This window comes from Dipodomys ordii, unplaced genomic scaffold, assembly GCF_000151885.1.
Source record: "Dipodomys ordii isolate 6190 unplaced genomic scaffold, Dord_2.0 Scaffold42, whole genome shotgun sequence".
Taxonomy (NCBI): domain Eukaryota; kingdom Metazoa; phylum Chordata; class Mammalia; order Rodentia; family Heteromyidae; genus Dipodomys; species Dipodomys ordii.
Genome location: NW_012267258.1, coordinates 775,793 through 798,798, shown reverse-complemented (window position 1 = coordinate 798,798; position 23,006 = coordinate 775,793). Strand labels below are relative to the sequence as shown.

Sequence of the window (23,006 nt, the reverse complement as noted above, 5' to 3'; positions counted from 1 at the left end):
AGTTAATTCCTAGGTATTTTATTTTTTGTGGGGCTATTACAAATGGAGTTGCTTTCCTAATTTCTGCCACACTTTTCTCATTGTTGGCATACAGAAAAGCCATTGATTTTTGGGTACTACCCTATTTTATATCAATAAGAAAAGTGAGTCTTAGCAACCCAAAGTTGCCTAAGATCATGACAGCTAGTAAGCCACAGAGCTGGTCTTGACTCTAAGTCTGTGGCCTCACAGCCTTTCAGCCATCTACTGAAAGAGAGGAGAGCAAGAATAGGTCTACAATATAAATTCACTAAAGAGGTTTATATAATAAACCTGAATTTTATTCTATCCTTGAGCAACTGTAGTCCAAACACCTTAAAAGGTTAATGGGGAACAGGGTCAAAGGCAAATTCTTACTGAAGGACAGTGAGAAAGAATGGCCATGGAAGAGATTCAGACTTGCCTGGCCCCTGGGAGCTGGCTCAGCGATGAAGCAAGTGCATAATGCTACTGTTCTGCCAGGTGTAGCTTCCTGTGACCAGGTTGTGGTGGGAAGAGTGTCAGGTGCTCCAAATAAGGATTGGAGGGCATAGGGTTACAAGGTCCAACCAAGTGAGCAAAAGCACTTGGAAAATGCAGATGTGCTTGCTCGCATTATCTTCAAGGCTAAGCAGAGAAAAAGACCAGAAACACTTGCTCTGAGGCACCTGAGGGTTCTTCTTTTTGTAATTATTAAAGGGATAAAGTAAAAGAGATTTCTTCATTGGACCAGATGATCTGATGGCTAGAACTCTACTTAAAAGCCAGAAAATCTGGATCCTAGTAATGCTTCTGGCCTCTCACTCTGTGAACAGAAGTTAGGCAGATCCCTGTGTACAATGAAGAGCAGATTTGATCAATTGTCTTGAAGGTTTTTGTTTTGTTTTTGTTTTTCATTGCAGGATGGCATGATACGTAGGAGTGTAGGCTTTGGAATTCAGCTCTTTTGCTTCTAAGTTTCACAACTTACTAGCTGTATGATCCTGGGCAAGTTAAATCTCTCTGCCTCAGTTTTATCATTTATAAAATGGTACTGGGTTGCTGTGTGACATTTATAAAGTATCTTAGTAGAATGCCTATTGCATCGTTCATATATATCATATTATTATTTCTTCAAGGAGATTTGTAAATAAAATCAGCGACTAAAATGATTTTTTTAAGTATGGGATTTAGAAGTCTCTCTTACTTGGTTCTCATTGCAGTGCAGTAGAGACCTAAAAGATGAGTATTCTCAATATCCATATAGTTCAAATAAGCTTAGATATTTTTGAGTCACCAATTTGCTTCCTTAGTTGAGCATTTCTTTTTTGTTATTTTGCTTTGTTCATCCTGAACTCAGGTCCTTATACTTGTTCAGTTTGTCTTCCTTGCTCTGCTGGAGCTCTGCCACTGAGACACACTTCTAGCCCAGCTATTTTAGTGGTTATTTTGGAGAGGGGAGTCTCTCACTTTTCTTCAAAGCTGGCTTTGAACCATAATCTTCCAGGTCTCAGTTTCATGAATAGCTGGGATTACAACATTGAGTCACTTGTGCCTAGCTCTAATTCAGTCTTTCTAAAGTGGCTGAATCCTACCGTTTCACAAGTAGTCTGGGAGCACAGCTACACACTGGAGCGGTGTACAGTATTGTAATTTCACCCATTGGGCAAATCAACAGTAAGATATCAATACTCTTTAACATGAGTTAGTCATTTTGACTTGACAGCTCATTTGTTTCTGACGTAGAATCTATTTAGATTCTGTTTTATATTTTTCTCTTTTTGAAACAAGGAATTTTTTTTAACATAGTCTCATTATGTAGCCCAGGCTGACCTTATTATAAATCTGAGGCTGCCTCTAACTCATGATCCTCTACTTCAACCTCTGGAATTACAGGCATGCACCATGCCCAGATAAAACAAAGAACTCTGTGTGTGTGTGTGGGCGCCTGTGTGAATACATATGCATGTGTGTATGAACTCAGAACCTAGGCACTATCCTGTAGCTTTTTTTGCTCAGGACTAGCACTCCACCACTTGAGCCACAGCCGTACTTCTGGCATTTTATTGATTAATTGGAGAGAAAAGTTTCAGATTTTTCTGTCCCTGCTGGTTTTGAACCAAGATCTTCAGACCTCAGCCTCCTGAATAGCTACGATTATAGGTATGAGTCACCAGTGCCCAGCCAACAAAAGAACTTTTGAAAGAATAATTTGTTGTTCATTATATTGTACACACATCCACATCCACATACACACACAGTTACTCAGAAGAAAACGCCAAATTACCTTTGATTAGTTGACAATTGACCAGTTGCCTAGTTTAGAAGAAGAACATAGTTTTGAGAGAATATGGTACATATGATAGATTCAGGCAGGCAAAAAATTAAGGACTCAGAGTCAGCTGAAAAATACAGAGGGCCAAGTAGTTTTAGAGATTTAAAAAGTTTTTGTTGGGGCTGGGAAGTTGGCTCAGTGGTAGAGCCCTTGCCTTGCATGCCTGAGGCCCTGGGTTCGATTCCTCTCAGCACCACATAAGCAAAAAGAAAAAAGCCAGAAGTGGTGCTGTGGCTCAAGTGGTAGAGCGTTAGCCTTGAGCTGAAGAGCTGAAGGACAGCGCCCAGGCCCAGAGTTGTTGTTGGTCATGGGGCTTGACCTCTGGACCTCAGCTCTTTAGCTCAAGGCTAGTGTTCTACCACTTGAGCCACAGCACCACTTCTGGTTTTTGGCGGTTAATTGGAGATAAGAGTCTCATGGACTTTTCTGCCCAGGCTGGCTTTAAACCATGATCCTCAGATCTCAGCCTCCTGAGTAGCTAGGATTAGGTAGGCACTAGCCACTGGTACCCAGTGAGATCAAAAAAATTTTAAGACCTAAGATGCAGATTCTAGAAACAGTCATAAATCAGTACCAATAACGGTATAGTCAGATAGACTCCAAGGATCTTAATCCCTAGCTGTCCTCTTATAATTTAGTTAGATCTTTAGAGAGCCCTGGTAATGTGTTAGAGCCAGAAGGTTATCAGTTGCCTGTGGGTTATAGTAGTGATAACCTCTCAGAAGGCAGAGAACTTGGTTGAGTCACTCTCCTGGGCTATGTGTCCCAAAGTCAGCCAGGAGCTAGGCAATATTGTGTCTCTAGAAAACTTCTATTCTATAATATGCTCTACTTCTGCATTGAGTACTCTTCCACATAAAGCTCTGTTCTAAATTATGCTTTTTGTATGGCTAAAAAATTATTCAAATCTTGAGAGTAGGGGTGGGGACATACTCATAATGGACCTCTATATAGTGCTGTGATAACTGTGTATGTTTGCTGCATTACATTTGCAGTGTGGGTTTGTTTGATATGTATATGAATATGCTTGTACCTGGCCATGCAGTGTCCCTTCCCCTAATTGTGAACCCCAAAGAGAAAATATCTTATCCTAATTTAACAGTGGGCCGCTGAATGGTGTGTTCCAAACCCCACAATGCTAATTAGAAATGAAAAGCCTGTGGTTTTTCGAACGCTCATTTTATGCCAGCGTGACACATTTATTAATACTCCATGCCATAATTTGTTGAGTTGTTCCACCACTCTTAATGGGCTTTGTGCTCAAATGTGTTCACTGGCTGTTGTTATAAACTGATATTTCCCCTTGGGCAGTAAACCATAGTCCAATTTCAGTTTTCTTTAACTCATTTTCTTCACAAAGATCTAATTTAACATAGATTAAGCAAAATACTATTGAACTTTATGAGCACCAAGTGATCATTGCTTAAGATGTATTCTCATAGAATCGAAAGCTTGCCGTCATTCCTACTGTATCTGGGCTTCAAAGGATTGGTATTGAAGCAAATGTCAAACAAGGAACAAACCTTTTCTGGATCTTACAACAGTTTAACAATGATGGCAGAAATTTAATTAAGCCATGAGAATGGTCTAAAAGGCAATTATATGCATCTGTAAAAGGTCAGGATGTCATCAGTCTTCCTGAGAAAAATCAACTTAAGGAAGGAAAAACTCGTGGTCTCAGGGCTTTCAGTCTATGGTGGGCTGGCTTCATTGCTACCAAGCCTGTGGAAAAGCAGAACATCTTGGCAGAAGAGTGTGACAAAGGAAAGCTGTTTGCCTCGTGGGAGCCAGGATGGAGACAGTGACAAGAAGAGTCAGGGTACAACATATACCCTTCTAGGACATGCTCCCAGTGACTACCACCTGAGCACTGCATCAGGGTCTGAGCTTACAATACGTGAGCCTTTAGTGACAGTTTATGTCCAAAACACAACACTAATCATTATCTCTCCTATATTCACTGTCTTTGAAGAGCAGAGATAGAAGTAGGGGAGAGAGTGCATGGAGAAGTATTATTTAATACAGTCTGCCAAGAGACTGCTCCCTGCTGCCCTCTGCTGACATAAGGTGGTTATCAAGTTAGTATCAAGCACTGCTGGTCCCTGGATGCAAAATATCTAACCCAGGAGACTTCTACTGGATGTAATAAGAAATGTGAATAATAATAATAATAGACTTACTCTTCAGATGTATGGCTTACTGCTTTGTCACATTTTATCTGGAACATTCTATGATATGGTATGATATGATATAATAAAACACAGAATCATAAATATCAGAGCTAGATTGGGCCTGGCAGGCCCAACCCACAGCCCTGTCTCTCAATTTATAGATGGGGAAAGTGAGATCTGGAGAGAGGCAGACTCATACAGGCCATACAGCTGGGTAGAGGTAGGTAAAGAAAGGCACACACTAAGAGCGAACTGCTGTTTCCCAGTATCTGGTAAGCACAGATTACTTGATAAATCTGCAGATTTGTTTACCCAGAACCTCTGGAGGTGCAATTTATGAATCTACAGATTCAGATTATTCTAAGTGATGAGTGAAACAATCAGAAACTGGTACCTGTATGTGCGGTGGGCCAGGTCAACTCTACCATCTGTTTTTATGTGGCCCATAAGCTCAGTATGGCTTTTATATTCCTGAGCAGTTGAAACGTGAAAATTACATGCAATTTGGAGTTTGTGAAGTTGTGTTAGCACATAGCCACCCTTGTTTGTTTATGCATTGTCTCTGGCTACTTTTGCACTGCAGTGGCAGAGATGAGTTGTTGCAACAGAAACAGCACAGCCTGCAAAGCCCACAGCACTTCCCACCTGCGCATTTACACATGAGCTGGCCAATGCTTGTGTATTCTTTCTCTCACTTAAGCACTACAAGTACCAGTGTTAACCAGTTTTAGGGAAAGTCCTAAGCTTTAAGTACTTGCGTTGATCCAAATACTATTCTGCTTTATGCAAAAGCTGCATTTATTAAAAAAAAAAAAAAAACTGGGCTGGATATGTGGCTCAGTGGTAGAGCCCTGCTTTACCAAGCATGAGGTCTGGAGTTCAAACTCGAATACTGCTTTAAAAAAAATGCAGTAAGATAGCTATAAGCCTAATTAATGACAAAATAGGTTTTATTGTAATGCAGCTTGCTACTTATAAAGGATGTGCCTTCATTCTAGGAGACTTAGTGTGGAGTATTATGTTTCTTTCCCTATAAATCAAGAAAAAGGTACTAGTCACTGGTAGCTCATGCCTGTTATCCTAGCTTCTTAGGAAGCTAAGATCTGAGGATACGATTTGAAGCTAGTCCAGGGAGAAAAGTCTATGAGACTCCTATTTCCAATTACCCAGCAAAAAAAACTGGAAGTAGAGCTGTGGCTCAAGGGGTAGAGCACCAGTCTTGAGCAAAAAAAACAAAAACTTAAAAACAAAAAATTAAGTAATGGGAAAATAATAATGTTTTACATGATTTAAAAATATAGGGTATAAATTTTTGCGGGGGAGGTCCGGTCGTGGGGCCTGAACTCTGTCCCTCAGCTCTTCAGCTCAAGGCTAGCGCTCTACCACTTGAGCCACAGCGCCACTTCCACTTTTTTCCTTTTGCTTATGTGGTGCTGAGGAATCAAACCCAGGGCCTCAGGCATGCAAGGCAAGCACTGTACCACTGAGCCACCTTCCCAGCCCCTAGGGTATAAATAATTTGAATGAGGTTTTTATTCTATTTGCAGCACTTCCCAAATTGTGAAATTTCTACTTTACCCCAAAAATGCCCCTAATAAAGCCTCTCTACTTTGAAAAACAAATAAAATTTACTTAAGATACTTAGTTTGTTTTTTTCAGGATCTTCAATCTCTCACTTGTCAGTCCCTCACTGTATTGACTCTGAAGGCTAGCTACTTAGTTTTTCTTTAGCAAAAGCGTAACAGTCTCATCTCCTTAACCTTGCTTTCCTTTTTCCTTTACTCTCAGCTCAGAAAACCCAAATATCTGTTAATCAACTGACAAACATGCATGAAACACCTATCGTATGCAGGCATTGTCTCTGTAATAGGAAATACCTCCATGACACTGGCAGCCTGGTGACCAAAGTAAGAGAAGAGTAGGTACTTTTTCAAGGGAAGATGAAGAGTAGGTATTTTTTAAATCCCACTGATTTAAGGGAGTGATCTCAAGGTAGGTAGGTGATTTCATAAAGAACTGGCTTGGTGATTTTTAGGTCCTGGGACATGGGCCAATAGCTCTTTCATTGTTGCTTAGCTACTTGATGTAGTGTACCCTAGGGGCTTAAATTTCCCATTCATCAACACCACGTTCATTCTCTGCCATGGGCTATGATATTGCCTCCCAATCTTGTACAGTAGCTGCTGTGAAGAGGCTGAGCTTGGCATAATATAATCCTCTTTATTGCAGGACCTTCATAGGTGGTGTCCCTCCCCTGAGCTTTTGTAAGAAGCATAGAGCCTAATAATCCTTTCTTCACCCTTACTGCATAGGAATATTGTGAGATTGGAAGGGAAGCTTATAGCTGGGCACTGGTGAATCACATTTATCATCCTAGCTACTCAGGAGGCTGAGATCTGAGGATTGCAATTCAAAGCTAGCCCAGGAAGAAAAATCTGAGACTCCAATAACTATTCAGAAAAAGCTAGAAGTAGCACTATGGCTCAAGTAGGTAGCATGCTAGCCCTGAGCACAAAGAGGCTCAGGGGCAGTGCCCAGACCCTGAGTTCAAGCCCCATGTCCAGCAGAAAAAAAAAAAGAAAGAAAGAGAAGCTTATTTGAAAGGCCTGGCATTTTAATGGAGAGAATTGCTATAGAAACACATACTTCAGAGAGGGGGCTTTGGGAAAGTCCTGCTTGTTTATTTCTTTGGGAATCCAAGAAATGGAGCTCTAGGTTTGCCCTTGACCCGTTTCAGATCAATCACAGATCTAGGCTTTCTCTGTAGAGGACCCCAGAAGAAGTAGCACACTTTAGTGCAGAAAGAATATTATCACAGCAAGGTCAAATCAACACAAGTTGTATATTGGGCCTTTCCAAAATTTGTGTGCTTCCAGACTAGCACTAGCACTGCTTTTCTACTTCTAAAAAAGGAAAAACCCAGAAGATAGAGGAAAGGAACTTAAAAACCAAACAAAACTGCCCATAATGCACAGGAATGCATGGACTGAATATTATATTGAAACTGTGAGCACAAGTGTGAGGTTTATTCCCATCTTCAAAAGGCTTAAAAACTTCATTAAATGAAATGGGTTGTTGGTTTGTTGGTTTGTTTGTTTGTTTTTAAAGTATAACATTAGCCTAAAATGGCCTTTATCAGGATAGGGATGCTTCTTTTTTTAAAAAAAAAATTCTAATTTGTTGAGTTTTGATTATGAGAAAATGTTAGATTTTGTCAAATCTTTTGCTTATTCTGCATCTATGAAGATGGTCACATAACTCTCACTTTTATTATCTGTTATCTTGCATTGGTGGTTTTTCATATATGAAACTAAACTTTTAGGATAAGTTCCATTTGGTCATGCTATACAAATTTTTATATTTAGCTGGATATGATGTTGTTGGTATTTGTGTTGAGGCTTTTTTTGTCACTGTAAAGGATAATAATCTAGTTTTGTTTTCCTGTGTTATCATTGTCTGGTTTCATTTCAGGATAATACTGACCTTATAGAATGAGTTGGGAAATGTCCCTTTCTCTTCTATTTTTGGAAATTTGTGTTAATTCTTTAAACATTTGGTAGAACTCATTACTGAAACCATCTGGTCCTGGGATTTTCTTTGTGGGGGTTCATTTTTTAATTCAAGGTGCAGAGAGTATTTATAGTACAATCCTATTTGAGGAAGAGACATGTTGTGTGTGCGTGCGTGCGCATGAGTGTGCACGTGTGCGCACACACAGTCCTGGGCTTGAATTCAGGGCCTGGGCACTGTCCTTGATCTTCTTTTGCTCAAGGCTAGAACTCTCACTTAAGTCCCAGCTGTTTACATTTATGGTAGTTTAGTGGACATAAGAGTCTCACAGGGGCCGGGTGCTGGTGGCTCACGCCTGTAATCCTAGCTACTCAGGAGGCTGAGATCTGAGAATCATGGTTCAAAGCCAGCCCAGGCAAGAAAGTCCATGAAACTCTTATCTCCAATAAACTACCAGAAAACTGGAAGTGGCACTGTGGCTCAAGTGGTAAAACACTAGCATTGAGCTAAAGAGCTGACAGTGCCCAGGCCTAGAGTTCAAGCCCCATGACTGGCAAAGCAAACAGAAAAACTACTTTGTGATATGCACTTGGCCATGTGTTCTCTATATTTTCTCCTGGCTTATTCTCCTTAGAGACTTCTGGTCTAGTAGGCCCAGACTCTTGCTCCAGTGTTACAGGCCTCTGCTTCTCCTACTCTGTTTTATCCTCCATCAACATGGAATGATTTGTCAACCTCCTGAAAGCAGCCCACAATTGTATGCTACTGTGCTTTTTTATACAAGCTATACAAGCTATAAGATTCCCTTCCTAGCTATTCCTTTCCCCTCTCTGCCTAATAATTTCTCTTTATTTCTACTTTTTCTTTAAATTCCTTCCCTTGTCAGTACCTCCCCACTCACTCTCCTTTTTTTTTGTTGTTGCTGTTGGTTGTAGGGCTTGAACTCTGGGCCTTGGCACTCTCCCTGAGCTCTTCAGCTCAAGGCAAGTGCTCTGCCACTTGAGCCACAGCGCCACTTCCAGTTTTCTGGTAGTTAATAAGATAAGAGACTCACAGACTTTCCTGTTTGGGCTGGCTTTGAACTGCAATCCTCAGATCTCAGCCTCCTGAGTAGCTAGGATGACAGGCGTGAGCCACCAGCACCCAGCTGCACTCTCTTTTTATTAGATATGAATGGGGGAAATTTTCTCTTTCCTGCTCATTTTTGTTTTGAACATTGTGCTTACCTTGCATCCTAATCATTAGTCCATACATGTCTTCCCTAAAAGTACAGTTTTGTATTCATATTGAGTTTTGTGTTCCTGGGGCACAAGGCCTGGCACAGAATAGATGGTCAGAAATATTTGAGTTGAACTCACAAGACCATACAATCCGGGTAGGATGAGCACTTTGAATAAAGACCAGAGTTATGCACTATTATCACCTATCCTGAGGACACACACTAATTTAGCTTGATAGGAAGATTCATGCTGGGAAATACAATTGAATGATTTTTGGCAAGGCTGATATTGGAAGCTCTTAAAAGCCTGATTGAGCAGACTTGGTAAGTAAATATTGATTGAATGAAACACTTTTCTCACTTTCAGTCTTTTCCCAACTCTGTCCTCTTAGTAGGTTAACCCTGACCTCCCCTCTACCCCCAGCATTCTTGTCCTCTCCCTGGGCTCTCTTTCTTCTATAGCACATATCATCATCTAGGTATGAAAATATGTCTAAAAAATATGTCTACAAGATCTACTTCTTCATTATGTTGTATACTGATTATTTTCCCCATTGGAATTTATGATCCCCAAAGGCCAGGCCTGACTTGATGAGGCCTAACCTCCTATAACATGGGCGCTGTCATTGGTAAACCAATCCTAAATTAATGACCTGGCTTACATAGCTTAGGTATGATTCAAATGTAAAGTGGCTAAGATTGTGCGGGTTATTTATAATATAAGCTGGGGCAGAGGAGGGAATGAGAGATAGGTTGCCTTAAGGTTTCTTGCATTAAAAACCAAATTCGGGAGTTAAAAAAAAATTATCTTTGAGTGAGTTTACTTCTTGCCTAGAAAAATATTGTTTGCATGGTGATTTATATTAATGCTTTAATCATTTCTCTTTTTCTTTCTCCACAGACCTTTGTAGTATTAAACAGAGGGAAAACTCTCTTCAGATTTAGTGCCACGCCTGCCTTGTACATTTTAAGTCCTTTTAACCTGATAAGAAGAATAGCTATTAAAATTTTGATACATTCATATCCTTTTCTGCAAGCGTAAGTGTGGAAGCAGCAAAATTGTTTGTGTGTTGTTTCGGTATTTGATAAATGAGTTCTGCATTAAGTTTCTTGCCAATAGAAACCATCCCAGTAGCTGAAGTTTCTGAGTGAAGTTCTGCCAAATCCCAAACTGAACTTTGGCAGATTCTTTTTTTTTTTTTTTAAGATGTTGTTACTGAATGCTCCAATTTCATTGGTATCATTATGAAGGTAAATTAAGATGAGACTTTTTATTGAAGTCTTTTGTTTTTTTATTTTTTAGTAATTTCATCCCATAATAGACTTGTTAATATATTAAGATCTGAAAAAGGGCCAGATATCGTGAGTCATGCCTATAGTCTCCAGAGGCAGAGATGGGAAGAGTCTCAGTTTGAGGCCAGGCAACAAGTCAACAAGCCAAGGTCTGAAAGGAATGTGCCTGTGGTCCCAGCTACACAGGAGGCCATTGGTAGGAGGAGAGTATGGTCTGAGAGCAGTCACAGTCCAAAACAAGAGACCTTATCTGGAGAAGTAACTAAAGCATGTAAGGTTTAAGAGGATGACTCAAATGGTAGAGCACTAGTAAGCATGAGTTCAAAAACAGTAATGCCAAGGAAGAAAGACAGGGAGATCTGATAGAATTTTGCAAAAGCTGATTCTTAAATTACAAATAATTTAAGTGAGTGAATGAATGCTTTAGAGATCTGCCTGAATTTTTTTTTTCTTGAGCAGTGGGCTAAAAAAGTATTTGTAAAACCAGGCACCAGTGACTCACATCTCAGGAGACTGTCCAAGCAGGAAAATCCATAAGACTCTTATCTCTAACCAGCCAAAAGCTGGAAGCAGAGCTGTGGCTCAAGTGGTAGATTAATAGCATTGAGTGAAAAACTCAGGGATAGTACCCAGACCCTGAGTTCAAACCCAAATATCAACACACACACACACACACACACACACACGCATGCACACACACGCACACACACGCACAAAGACGTGATAGTTCTCAGATGAAATAACCTCCTCAGCGTGGAGGTCTAGATGCAGATTGCAGGATAAATTACTCTTTTCTGAGCCGGGCGCTGGTGGCTCACGCCTGTAATCCTAGCCACTCAGGAGGCTGAGATCTGAGGATCGCGGTTCAAAACCAGCCTGGGCAGGAGTGACAGTGAGACTCCTATCTCCAATAAACCACCAGAAAAGTGGAAGTGGCGCTGTAGCTCAAGTGGTAGAGCGCTTGCCTTGGGCTGAAGAGCTGAGGGACAGCGCCCAGGCCCAGAGTTCAAGCCCCATGACCGACAAAAAAAAAAAAAAAAATTACTCTTTTCTGGAATCCTCTGCACTTTTGTTTTTGATACTAGGTTTTGATAGGCCTACCAGCTGCTAGGTAGTTGCTCTATCACTGAAACAAGCCTTCAACCTTTTTTGCACTGATGACTTATTTCTTTATTCATTTTTGAGACAGAGTCTATGTAGCCCAAACTGCCCTTGGACTTTTGATCCTTTCCAGCTCAACCTCCCAAGTATTGGGATTACAGGTATGCACTACCACACTCAGCTCTGCACTGTTTAGTTTTGTTTTGGTTTGGTTTGGTTTTTTGCTTTTTTGTCAGTTGTGGGCATGAACTCTGGGCATGGGCGCTGTCCCTCAGCTGTTCAGCTCACGGTAAGAGCTCTACCTCTTGAACCACAGCACCCCTTCTGGTTTTCTGGTTGTTAATTGGAGATAAGAATGCCACAAATGGGCTGGGAAGGTGGCTCAGTGGTAGAGTGCTTGCATTGCATGCATGAGGCCCTCGGTTCTAATCCTCAGCACCACATAAGCAGAAAAAGCCGGAAGTGGTGCTGTGGCTCAAGTGGTAGAGTGCTCGTCTTGAGCTGAAGAGCTGAGGGACAGCACCCTGGCCCAGAGTTCAAGCCCCACGACCTACCAAAAAAAAAAAGTGCCATGGACTTTTCTGCCCAGGCTGGAGCAGGATGCAATCCTCAGATCTCAGTCTCCTAAGTAGCTAGGATTACAGGCTGCACTGGTTATTTTTAATGTAGGGTCTCACTTCTTGCCCAGGCATACTCTTGGGCCATGATCCACTTATTTTAGGCTTCCTGTTGTAGCTGGGATTAGAAGTGTGTGCCATTATGCCCATTTTCTTTCATTGAGATGGAGGTTCCAAAACTTTTTTGCCTGGGCTGGCCTGGAACCACAGTCCTTTTGATCTCAGCCTCCCATACAGCTGGGATGATAGTAGCAAATCACCTCACCAAGCTATTGGTTAAGAAGGAGCCTTGTGTGTATTCCTCAGGTGGCCTTGAATTCATCAGTAGTTAGGATTACAAGCATGAACCACCAGCACCTGGCCTTTTCTTCTTTTAAGAAAATTCCACTAGTAAAATAAAGATAGAAATTCCCAAGGAGTGAGTGATGGAACTGGAGGTATGTCTGAAGCATTAGAACACCTGTTCTTAGCAAAAAACCCAAATGAGTATATGAGGCCCTGAGTTTAAGCCCTATAAGACACACACACACACACACACACACACACACACACACACACACACACACACACACACGAGTGAGGCAGCAACATTGAGATGGGGATTCCATGCTTGTTAAAGTGACAAGCTTGAATTTGAGTAACTTGATGACCTAAAAGTTTAATTTCTCAGTAGACAAAGAGAAAGGGCTGAGAAAACTCCTAGATGGAACCAAAATGACAACAGAGGAGTTTACTCTTCATAAACTTCTGCACTCTTGAGAAGGGTCAAATGATTTTGCCCCATCACTTCATTTTTCAGAAGTATGGGGAGAGGATGTCCCTGCTCTCCATGCCTGCTGTGCCACAACCATGTTCAACATACATTGCTCGGCACCATGCTCCCCAAAGAGAATTTAGCCATCTAGAAGAACAAGAAAGAAAAGAAAACCACTGCTTACATAGAGATTTGTAATACTGAGTACTGAAAAGAAGTAATACTGAGTACTGAAAAGTAATACAGGTTTATATTTTCACCTAATGATTTTGGAGTCTGTACACCGGTAATTTCTGGCTACTATACAAAGTTAAATTATTTAGAGGCTTCTTCCAGAGTTGAGGCAAAAAAATGGTAAGTGAAAGACATGTTTTGTTCAAAAGGAACAGAACAGTGACAGCACTTTTGGGGTTTTTTTTGTTGTGGTTGTTGTTGTTTAAATTGGTCATGGCCTTGAACTCAGGGCCTGGGTGCTGTCCCTGAGTACTTTTGCTTGAGGCTAGTGCTCTACCACTTTGAGCCACTTCTAGTTTTTAAGTGCTTAATTGGAGATAAGAGTCTCGTGGGGCATTTTCTGTGCAGGCTGGCTTCGAACGCAATTCTCAGATCTCAGCCTCCTTGAGTAGCTAGGATTACAGGCATGAGCCATTAGTGCCCAGCCAAATGACAGCACTTGAAAAAAAGCTATTCTGCCCATCTACCCATGGTTCTCTGGCCCAGTGGGGTTACACAGTGGCTTTTCTTATTAGTGACCAGTTTTTATTATCACCTTGCCTTTTCCTCCTCTTCTGTGCTTTGTCTTCCTTCAGGCTGTTGATTTAGGTCGCATGAAACCCCAATGCAAAGTGGATGTTTTCTAAGAAAAAAAAAAAAGGCCAGATTTTGTATATTCCCCCTTGACTCTTCTCTACAGTATTTAGCATGATCATCATGTGCACTATTTTGACCAACTGTGTATTCATGACTTTTAGTAACCCTCCTGACTGGTCCAAGAATGTGGAGTAAGTAGCTCATTTGCTTGTCTGCTTGTTTGTTTCAAGGATTTCTAGCCATTGAATCTTATGCTTTGCCACATTTTTACCATCACAGAAAAAAAAATTACCACCACTGTATTTCACAGAAGGTCTGAAGATACATATGGACTTAGAAAATATCCCTAGAGGTCAATTCTAAAAAGAGCAGGTGTGCTCTGGAAAGTACTGTCCATCACCCCTGTTGTTTCTTATGCTGGCCAGTGCCTTTGCCTATTACCCTAACATCATCCTGTTTTCTCAATTCCTGAAGGATGTCTTCTCCAACTTTAGGCTTTCCTTTCTTTTTAACTCCTCCAAGGTGAAAAATACCTCTAGGGGCCTCCTGACCTGTTCCAAAATTATCACATACTAAATGGAAGTACAGTGTTACTTCTTTGGCTTACCATTCAGCCCCAGTGCAACATCCCAGAGTTCTTGGTGTGGGCAGAGTTCTTGGTGTGGGCAGAGTTCTTGGTGTGGGCAGTTCAGCAAGTTTCAGTCAAACATCCTTTGTCCTCCTCTTTCCCATCCTGCTCCAAATTGTACCCACACTTGAGGCAAGTGTTATTTTAAAAGGCTCATTTAAGCCAGGTGTGATGATGTATGTCTATAATCCCAGCACTTAGTGGGGCTGAGGCTGTAAGGTCTCAAGTTCAAGACCAGTCTGGGCAAAGTTAGTAAAGTTAGTAAAACCCTATCTCAAAAGCAAAATATAATCAAAATGACTGGGGTTATAGCTCATATGGTTGGAATACTTGTCTAGCATGTTTAAGGCCTTGGGGATCCTTCAGAGTCTCTGTCTATTCAGAAAGTGCCTCAAGCTTTCCATTTCTTTGACAGGTACACGTTCACAGGGATTTACACATTTGAATCACTAGTGAAAATCATTGCAAGAGGTTTCTGCATAGATGGTTTTACCTTCTTACGGGACCCATGGAACTGGTTAGATTTCAGTGTCATCATGATGGCGTAAGTTCTGAACTTTATTGGTTTTTGTGAGTGTGATCATGAGTATATATGGGTGGGCACTTGTGCGTATGTTTGCCTGATTATTGTATGAGTTTGTGAGCTCAGAGATTTGGAGAATTACTGAATAACCATATCAAGCCATGAACTTTTTGCCTGTGGTTCTTGTTTATGAGGACATCTTTTTTTTTTTTCAGCAGTGTGGTCATACTGTGGCTGGGAGGGAAAGTAGGGAATGATTTCCTAAGGATACATCTCATATTTTATTTGCCCTGTGACATCAACCAAGGTTTGCATACCCATCATTAGAGGGTCACTGTGAAGACTGGATTTCGTTTTGTTTTGATAGTACTAGGGTTTGAATTTAGGATCTCATGCATATTAGTTAGAGCACTCTACCACTTGTACCCTTTTTTTTTTTTCTATAGTTATTTTTCAGGTATGGACTCACTTTTTGCTTGGAGCTGGCCTAGTCTGCCATCCTCCTATTTGGAGTGAAGGGCATATACCACCGTGCCTGGCTTGTTGATTGAGGAGTCTCACTAACTTTTTTGTTGGGGCTGGTCTTGAATCCTGTCTTTCCTGATCTTCACTTCCAGAATAACTGGGATTACAGGCATGCACCACCATACCCAGCATCTGACCTTGAAGTATTTTAGGTATAAACCTTGAGCTAAAAGTGTTTGCTGATAATGTCTTATCACATTTTTTTTTGGCCGGGATAGAGATGAGGTTTTGAGCTTAGGATCTTGCACTTGCTAGGCCAGGCAAATGCTCTATCGGCTGAGCTACACCATCAGCTCTTTACTTTCACTTATTTTTCAATTAGAGTCTTGCATTTTTTGCCTGAGGCAGGCCTCGGTCTGTAATCCTACCTATAGCCTCCCAAGAATCTGGGATCACAGCATGATCACATGCATATCACATGTGATTTAATGAGGCTGGCCAGGAGTACACTTTAGAGTCAAAATATGAAGCAAACCAGGCACCAGTAGTCATGCTTGTAATTCTAGCAACTCAGGAGACTAAGGTCTGAGGATCTCGGTTCAAAGCTAGCTTAGGCAGGCAAGTCTGTGAGACGCTTATTTCCAGTTAACCAGCAAAAAGCTGAAGTGAAGCTGTGGCTCAGTGGTAGCATGCCATCCTTGAATGGAGAAAGCAAAGCAAAAATACGAGGTTGAATTTAAGACCCACTGCTGGCACCAAATTTTTTTTTCTCTTTAAATGAAGCAAGTCGTGACTGGCACTCTTCCTAAAGAATTACTAACAAGAATTTCAAACTTCAGTTTTTTGTTGTTATTATTTGGGGGAAGGATTATTTAATTATTTTTCTGTGGTACTGAGGTTTGAACTCAAGATCTTGCACTTACAAGGCAGGTACTCTACCACTTGAGCTACACCTCCAGCTCAGTTTATAGTTTGTGTGTGTGTGTGTGTTCATTTGCACCGGGAAATGTGTGAAAGGGAAAGATTGTTGGCATAGGAATGGATCTGAGCATCAGGTAGAAAGATGCAGTTCTACTGTGAAATATGACTCAGTGGTATGCATGGAATATTTTTAAATGAAACAGACTTTTTGTTATATAAAGGTAATTTTCTAGCTTTCCAGCATTTAAAAGTGTCCTTGCTAGGTGTGATAAAATGTGCACTTGACCCAGTAATTGCTCTGATCTCAGGACCTGGATTTTCCTAAGCCCACTTTTATCTGGCACAGGGTAAAACTTCATTGTGAACACATGCCTACAGCTCTTGGAGTCATGTATCAGCCATTGAGGCATTTTTGCCATTGTCAAATAGGGGGCTTCTTCAATGTAGGCTTGTTTTTATGGAGCTCCTGCTGCAGAAATTTGTCTCTATTTCTTAAAAAATTGCTCCCAAAACTTGGGGACAGCCTTTGACACCTTCTGGTTTTCCTTCTTGGTTAAAAACAAACAGTCTGGTAGTGAAATCATTCTCAATCACTAGGCTGATTAAGAGTAAACTCTGGAACTTCCTGCATTTATCAATTATTTCAAAAATACTTTTGAATTCTCCTTACCCAATTAAAAAAAGACATCCTCCTTTAATGTTTATATCTTGAATTTTTTTTCTTTTTCAGGGAATTAAATCCTAACTTGTATATAAGACCCTTCCTCCCCCTCCCCATCCCCAAACTCTCGCCCAGTGGTACCATTACAAGTTAACTTTGGTTTGATTCTGCAGGTATATAACAGAGTTTGTAAACCTAGGCAATGTTTCAGCTCTACGCACTTTCAGGGTACTGAGGGCTTTGAAAACTATTTCGGTAATCCCAGGTAAGATGGCCCGGGGTTGGTGTTAGGTGTTGGGTTAGGGCCCTGACGTGACGTATTGTACTTTTTGTTTTGTTGTGGTTTTGTTTTTTTTCCTTTGGTATTTGTGTTTGTGTTTGTGTTTGTCATTTGTGTCTGTGTGTGACCTCCCTTACTACAGATATGTGACAGAGTTTGTGGACCTGGGCAATGTCTCAGCGCTGAGAACATTCAGGGTTCTCCGAGCTTTGAAAACTATCTCTGTAATTCCAGGTGAGAAAATGTGTGCACAGAATTGACTTTGCCGCATCTCCTCTTTCTCTCCATTCATTTTGTCCACCACATTCTAAACTGATGTCAGCCCAGTTGATATGGCCTTGCATTCTGCATGCTGGGAGACAGCCTCTGGAATGGCCGTTTGGAACCTAGGCAATTTTCTCTGACCATGCTTGCCAGGCATGCAGCCCTCTTTCCATCCATGCTTTTGAAAAAGCACATGCTTAATAATCCTTTGGATTTTATGGTATCTGGGGGGAAAAAGTTATCATAGAGCTGGTCGTCTCTTTGTATATAAATCATTTGAATCCTAGCCTCATGGAATTACAGTAAGTTTAACATTTGCCATTATTCCATTGCTTGTGACTCTAGGCTTCCTGTAGCATGGTTTGCTGATGGAATGTTATTAAATTATGCTTTTATTGTTATGGTAAATTATTATGCTTTTACTGTTACTGGGATTATTTAATCAAAGAAGAGATCTGCATAGTTAAGTAGTCCAGAATTATAGACAAATTTAAAAGCCTTGGAGTTGGTGAACAGAATTTTAATGATCTCCACTTATCATGTGAGACTGCTGTCTATTTCACTAGAGTGAGAGCCAGTAAACATCTACTGTGCGTATGCTCAGGGATTATTCTCAGACATCAATCCCAATGAAAGCTTGTGCAGGTGCTGATTTTCAAAACCAAAGGTAAGATAAGATACAAACAAAAAATACAGAAACTTATGTAATCAGATAATGGGATGAAAGGTAGTTGGTTAACAGTATCTTTAATTTTTTTACCCTTTTCTTTTTGGTCCTGGTTGAGCTAGCCCAGTGGTTCTTAACCTTTTGAATGTTTTGGATACCTTTGAGACTCAGATGAAAGGTCACAGACCCTCCCTGATGCCCATCCATGGACCCAGGTTAAGACCCCTTAATTTGAATCATTGCAACTGTGTAATACTTACCTTTCTAAAGATCAGTCATGAAATCTGGAAGGGAAGATATTTAGTTAGTCTTGACAGCCTAAGGTGTACTGGTGATAAAATGACAGAGGTCAATACCATGTTGCTACTTTTTGGACTTTCATTGCATTCAGGGTTTTTGAGGAAGACTTCCAAAGGCAAGCTTTCCACAATAGTTCTATAGAAACAGGGGTTGCAGAGATGCAGAGAACAGAGGCATCCTATTCTGATCATGTGGTTTATCTCCTCATGGATAACTCAGAAATATTTTTGTTTGGAGATGTAGCTTACATAGTAGAGTATCAACTGCACAAGCAGACCAAGCCAGGGTAAGGCCTTGAGTTCAAACCCATTATACAAAATAGGAAGAGGTGGGTGGGAGGGAGGAGAAGGAAGAAGGAGGAAGGAAGGAAGAAAGGAAGGAAGGAAGGAGAGAAAGAGAAAAGGAAGAAAGAAAAGGAAGGAAGGAGAAAGATTTCTCTTATTCCCTTTTCAGCAAGGAAAGCACAAAGGTAAATTTTGGTTGAGCCAGGGTTGAGTTATAGTTTACCAGGAACCGCAAGAAAGGTAAATCCCTAGGCAGGGCTTGTCTTATTTTCTTAGGCAACTGGACTGCTAGATTTTTACTTTCGTTTTTCCTTTGTTCTTGCTCTTCCTTTGGACCCTTTTAAATATGATCCTATATTTTTGTTTTGTTATATTCCATTTTGGCAGTACAGGGATTTGAAATCAGGGACTTAATGCTTGATAGGTAAGTGCTTCTTTTTTTTGGGGGGGGGGATCTGTCCTGAGGCTTGAACTCTGGGCCTGGGCACTGCCCTGAGGCTCTTCAGCTCAAGGCGAGCGCTCTACCACTTGAGCCGCAGTGCCACTTCTGGCTTTCTGGTTGTTTATTGGAGATAAGAGTCTCATGGACTTTCCTGCCTAGGCTGGCTTTGAACTGTGATCCTCAGATCTCAGCCTCTTGGGTAGTTAGGATTGCAGGTATGAGCCAGTGGTACCCGACAGGTACTCTTTTAAGACACACTCCAAACTCTTTTTTGCTTTAGTCATTTTTTGGATAGGGTCTTCCTTTTTTTGCTTTGGCTGAAGGTTGAACCATGATCCTCCTGCCAATGCCTGTGCCTAGCTGGGACTGTAGATGCAAACCACTGTACCCAGTTCCTTTTTGTTGAAATGGAGTTTTACTAACTTTTTATCTGGGCCAGCCTTGGACTTAACATCCTCCCAATCTTTTCCCCCAAGTAGCTGGGATTTGAGGTATGAGGAGACACTGTACCGGGTCATGATCCCATGTTTTTTGCTCACTTCCCCCAGCATACTCTGCAAGGCATCTGTCTCTATGTTCTTGTGATCTCAATACTTCTCTTCCAGAATTAAATTGGAAAGCTGCATTCTGTTCACTAACTGGGGCAGCAGATGCTATCTCTAGCCTAGCTCATCTCATTGCTTCTGTCATTATCTCTGCAGTATGTTGACTTTGACCAGGGCATTTCTACAAGATAACTCTTGCCTAATGTCATGTTACTTAATACATTGGTGGTCGATACATATATACATACACATACACACATACACACATATAAATTTATAAGAGTGCCTAGCCCAGAATAATGCTTCATAAATCATTGTAGTAGTAGCAGTTATTATCATAAAGAAGAAACCTAAGCCCCAAAGAAAGGTTTATATCAGGATTTGAACATCAGCTTCACAGTTTGAAATAGATTCCCAGATGCCTTTTTCTAGAAGCATCCCCAATTGAGCTGGCTTTAGGAATTTTAATAGGGCTGGAAAGTAGTAAAATAGGTCACTGTCATTAAGAGGTATATTTGGTGTTTTGTTGTTGTTTTTGTGCTGGTCTTGAGGATTGAACTAAGGGCCTGGGTGCTGTCCCTGAGTTTTTTTGCTCCAGGCTAGTGCTCTACCACTAGAGCCACAGCATCAGGTTCTAGCTTTTCGGTGGTTAATTGAAGATAAGAGGCTCACGTACTTTCCTGTCCAGGCTAGCTTTGAATCATGCTCCTTGGATCTCGACCTCCTGAGTAGCTAGAATTACCTATAAGACGTGAGTCACCAGCACCCTTTTTTAAAATTCAAGTATGACTTTTAATCCTTTTGCTCTCCATGTTCTTTTAAAATTAGTAAGAAAAATCCAGTCATTGCTCATGAAGAAAATTCCATGTGCAGTTCCAAATTTTCTGTCATATACTCAGACAACTGTTGTCCTAGTCCTACCTGCCAGTTACCCAATTCCCCTTCCAAGGTGGGGCCACCATGTGTGTATATGTCATTCTGGACTTATCTCTTGCTTGAAATTTGAAGTGAACTTGATTCTAGTGTTATAAGGCTGTGACATAGTGCAGGTAGTAAAAACCAAAACCATATTTTGTATACTAAGTTTTCTTGTGGATCACCTCAATAGAATGTGGCTCTGTTTCTGGTTTCATAATAGGCTTTTGAGAACCTATAAAGCTGCCATGGGGTCTGCAAGATCTCCCCAAACTTCCAAGTCTCAGTTACCTTCTTGAGTATTTTTCTTTCCGTGTGCGCTCATCCATCTCATCTGGGCCCAGGCCATCTTTTTCTTTTCATCTAGTAGGTATGTTGAATGTGTCAAGGCTGGGGCTTCAGAAAACGAGAGAGTAAGGTGTGTGAGTTCATTCCAAGCTTTGTATAAGAAACACTTTGCTGTAGAGACCTTTAGTAGCTTAAAGACCAAATCCACATTCTAACTCTTTACATTTGCTAATTGATACCCGGAAGTGTATCTCTTGTGGTTTCCCTTTTGCTTCAGGCTCCAATTTGAATGACAGTGCATACATTCTCTGCTGAAATGTGTTTTGGCATTATGTGACCATATTCAACTTGGAATTGAAATGTTCTGCCTAAAACTTTATGGCTTAAAACTGTGTTCTTATTTATCTGGGGCTTAGCAGAAAAGTGAGCTAGTAATTGACTATCAGAAGTTTTCCCTTCACTGTGCTTTGACTCCATGCTACAAGACAAACATTCCTGAAGACAGGGTAAGAATCTTATAGAGGGTTTCTTGGTCTTTTCTTGGAGAATAGCCCTTTATAGGGTAAATAGAACCCATTAGGAGGGTCAAACATGCCTGTTCACTCTCATTTCCATCATTTCAGTGACTGTCCCAAAGCATTATTTACCCATTGCTCACCAGTACTGATTTAATACTTTCTCACTCTCTATTAGTGTTTTATCTTGACTTCTTTTGTCTCTTGTATTTTTAATCTCTGGTATATCTTAATTCTCTCCTTTCATTTCTATTACTTTCAGTCCTAACAATGGAGTTGTATAGGAAGCAGAGAAAATGATGGTCCCTTCTCTTTCCCACCCTAGTATCACAAAGAAAGCATTTTCTTTAAATGTGTAGTTTGAATGTGGCAGTGTATAGTTGCTCAAGTGTAGGGTTTGGAACAAATGTTTTTAGACTCTATTCAGACTCATTGTTTATTTCTAAATATTTGTTATTCATTTTGTTGCTTTTGTACTTCTCTCATGTTAGTTCTTGAAGAAAGATAACTAAATTTTAACTGTATTCTTAAGTAGAAAGCACTTAGGTTTCACACAGTCCTATTGATCTATCTCTGAAAAACACTTTAGCTTTGGTCACACTTCATGTGAATCTGGCCCTAAGTAAATAAATATATGGGCCCCAAGAATCTCTTTCAGATTATTCTTGATCTGACAAACCTTTAAGAACTACCATTGTGAGAATTGTATATGCAGTAGGAAGTGTAACAAGGGTCTACTTTATATCCCTGGGACTTGTCTGAGCCCTGGCTAGATTCTGGGAACTGAGAAGCTATTCTTTCCCTTGGGCTGAAAACTGCTTGTAACTGTTGCTGAAGCCTGTTCTAATATTAATTTTGTAGAGAAATTAACTCAACATTGTTTCAAACCACTTAACTTTCTCAATCTGAGCTATAAACTGGGGAAGGTGAATTAACTTATTTACAGTCTGCAATCCGGATGTTGTCAGAAGACTTTGATCCTCGTATGCATGGTTGATTTCTCCAGGCCTAGCACTTAAGTCAGCTTTGTTCATTTGTTCAAGGGATCGTTGGGCATTATGAAAGGCGATAGGAGAACCAGAGGTGCCTTTGGAGATAAATAGGAATAGAGCTACAATTTCTACAGCTTCTCAAAATTCCTGAAACACTTGACCACTTCTCTGGTAGCTGACCTTTTTGTACTGTGGGTCCAGCTGTCTTTGGGGGATTTGTAGTAAATTTATTAACTTCTGCTTAGATACATACCAATGCTAGTTAATATTAGAATTCTCTTCCAAGAGTTCTCGCTGTCCAATTAGCCCCCACGTGGCTTCTGTTGCACACTCTGCTGTGTAGGAGTTGTTTGAAGGAGCATTCTGCTGTTTTGGATAATCGGTCTTCAGTCAGTGTCTTGCTTGTTCTGGCATGGGCTATTGTGAGCCAATAGAAGAAGCAAGACAGCTTCCCTTCATAGCCAGAACAGTGGCTATGAAGCAGAAATTCCACCATCACCTTCTTATCC

The 23,006-nt window shown here is 40.8% G+C and overlaps 1 protein-coding gene across 3 annotated transcripts in view; it reads left to right on the top strand.

Annotated features, from left to right (window-relative positions):
- Scn8a (sodium channel, voltage gated, type VIII alpha subunit) overlaps nucleotides 1–23,006 on the top strand; it is a 124,991-nt gene that overhangs the window by 14,570 nt on the left and 87,415 nt on the right. For 2 of the 3 annotated variants that reach the window (XM_013018727.1, XM_013018728.1), the window contains exons 2-5: nucleotides 10,134–10,252; nucleotides 13,909–13,998; nucleotides 14,851–14,979; nucleotides 17,179–17,270. In XM_013018727.1, the coding sequence (XP_012874181.1) occupies nucleotides 10,134–10,252; nucleotides 13,909–13,998; nucleotides 14,851–14,979; nucleotides 17,179–17,270 (430 nt within the window). Of the gene's footprint in view, nucleotides 1–10,133; nucleotides 10,253–13,908; nucleotides 13,999–14,850; nucleotides 14,980–17,178; nucleotides 17,271–17,427; nucleotides 17,520–23,006 lie in introns of all 3 variants that reach the window. The other variant, XM_013018726.1, reaches the window with a different exon arrangement.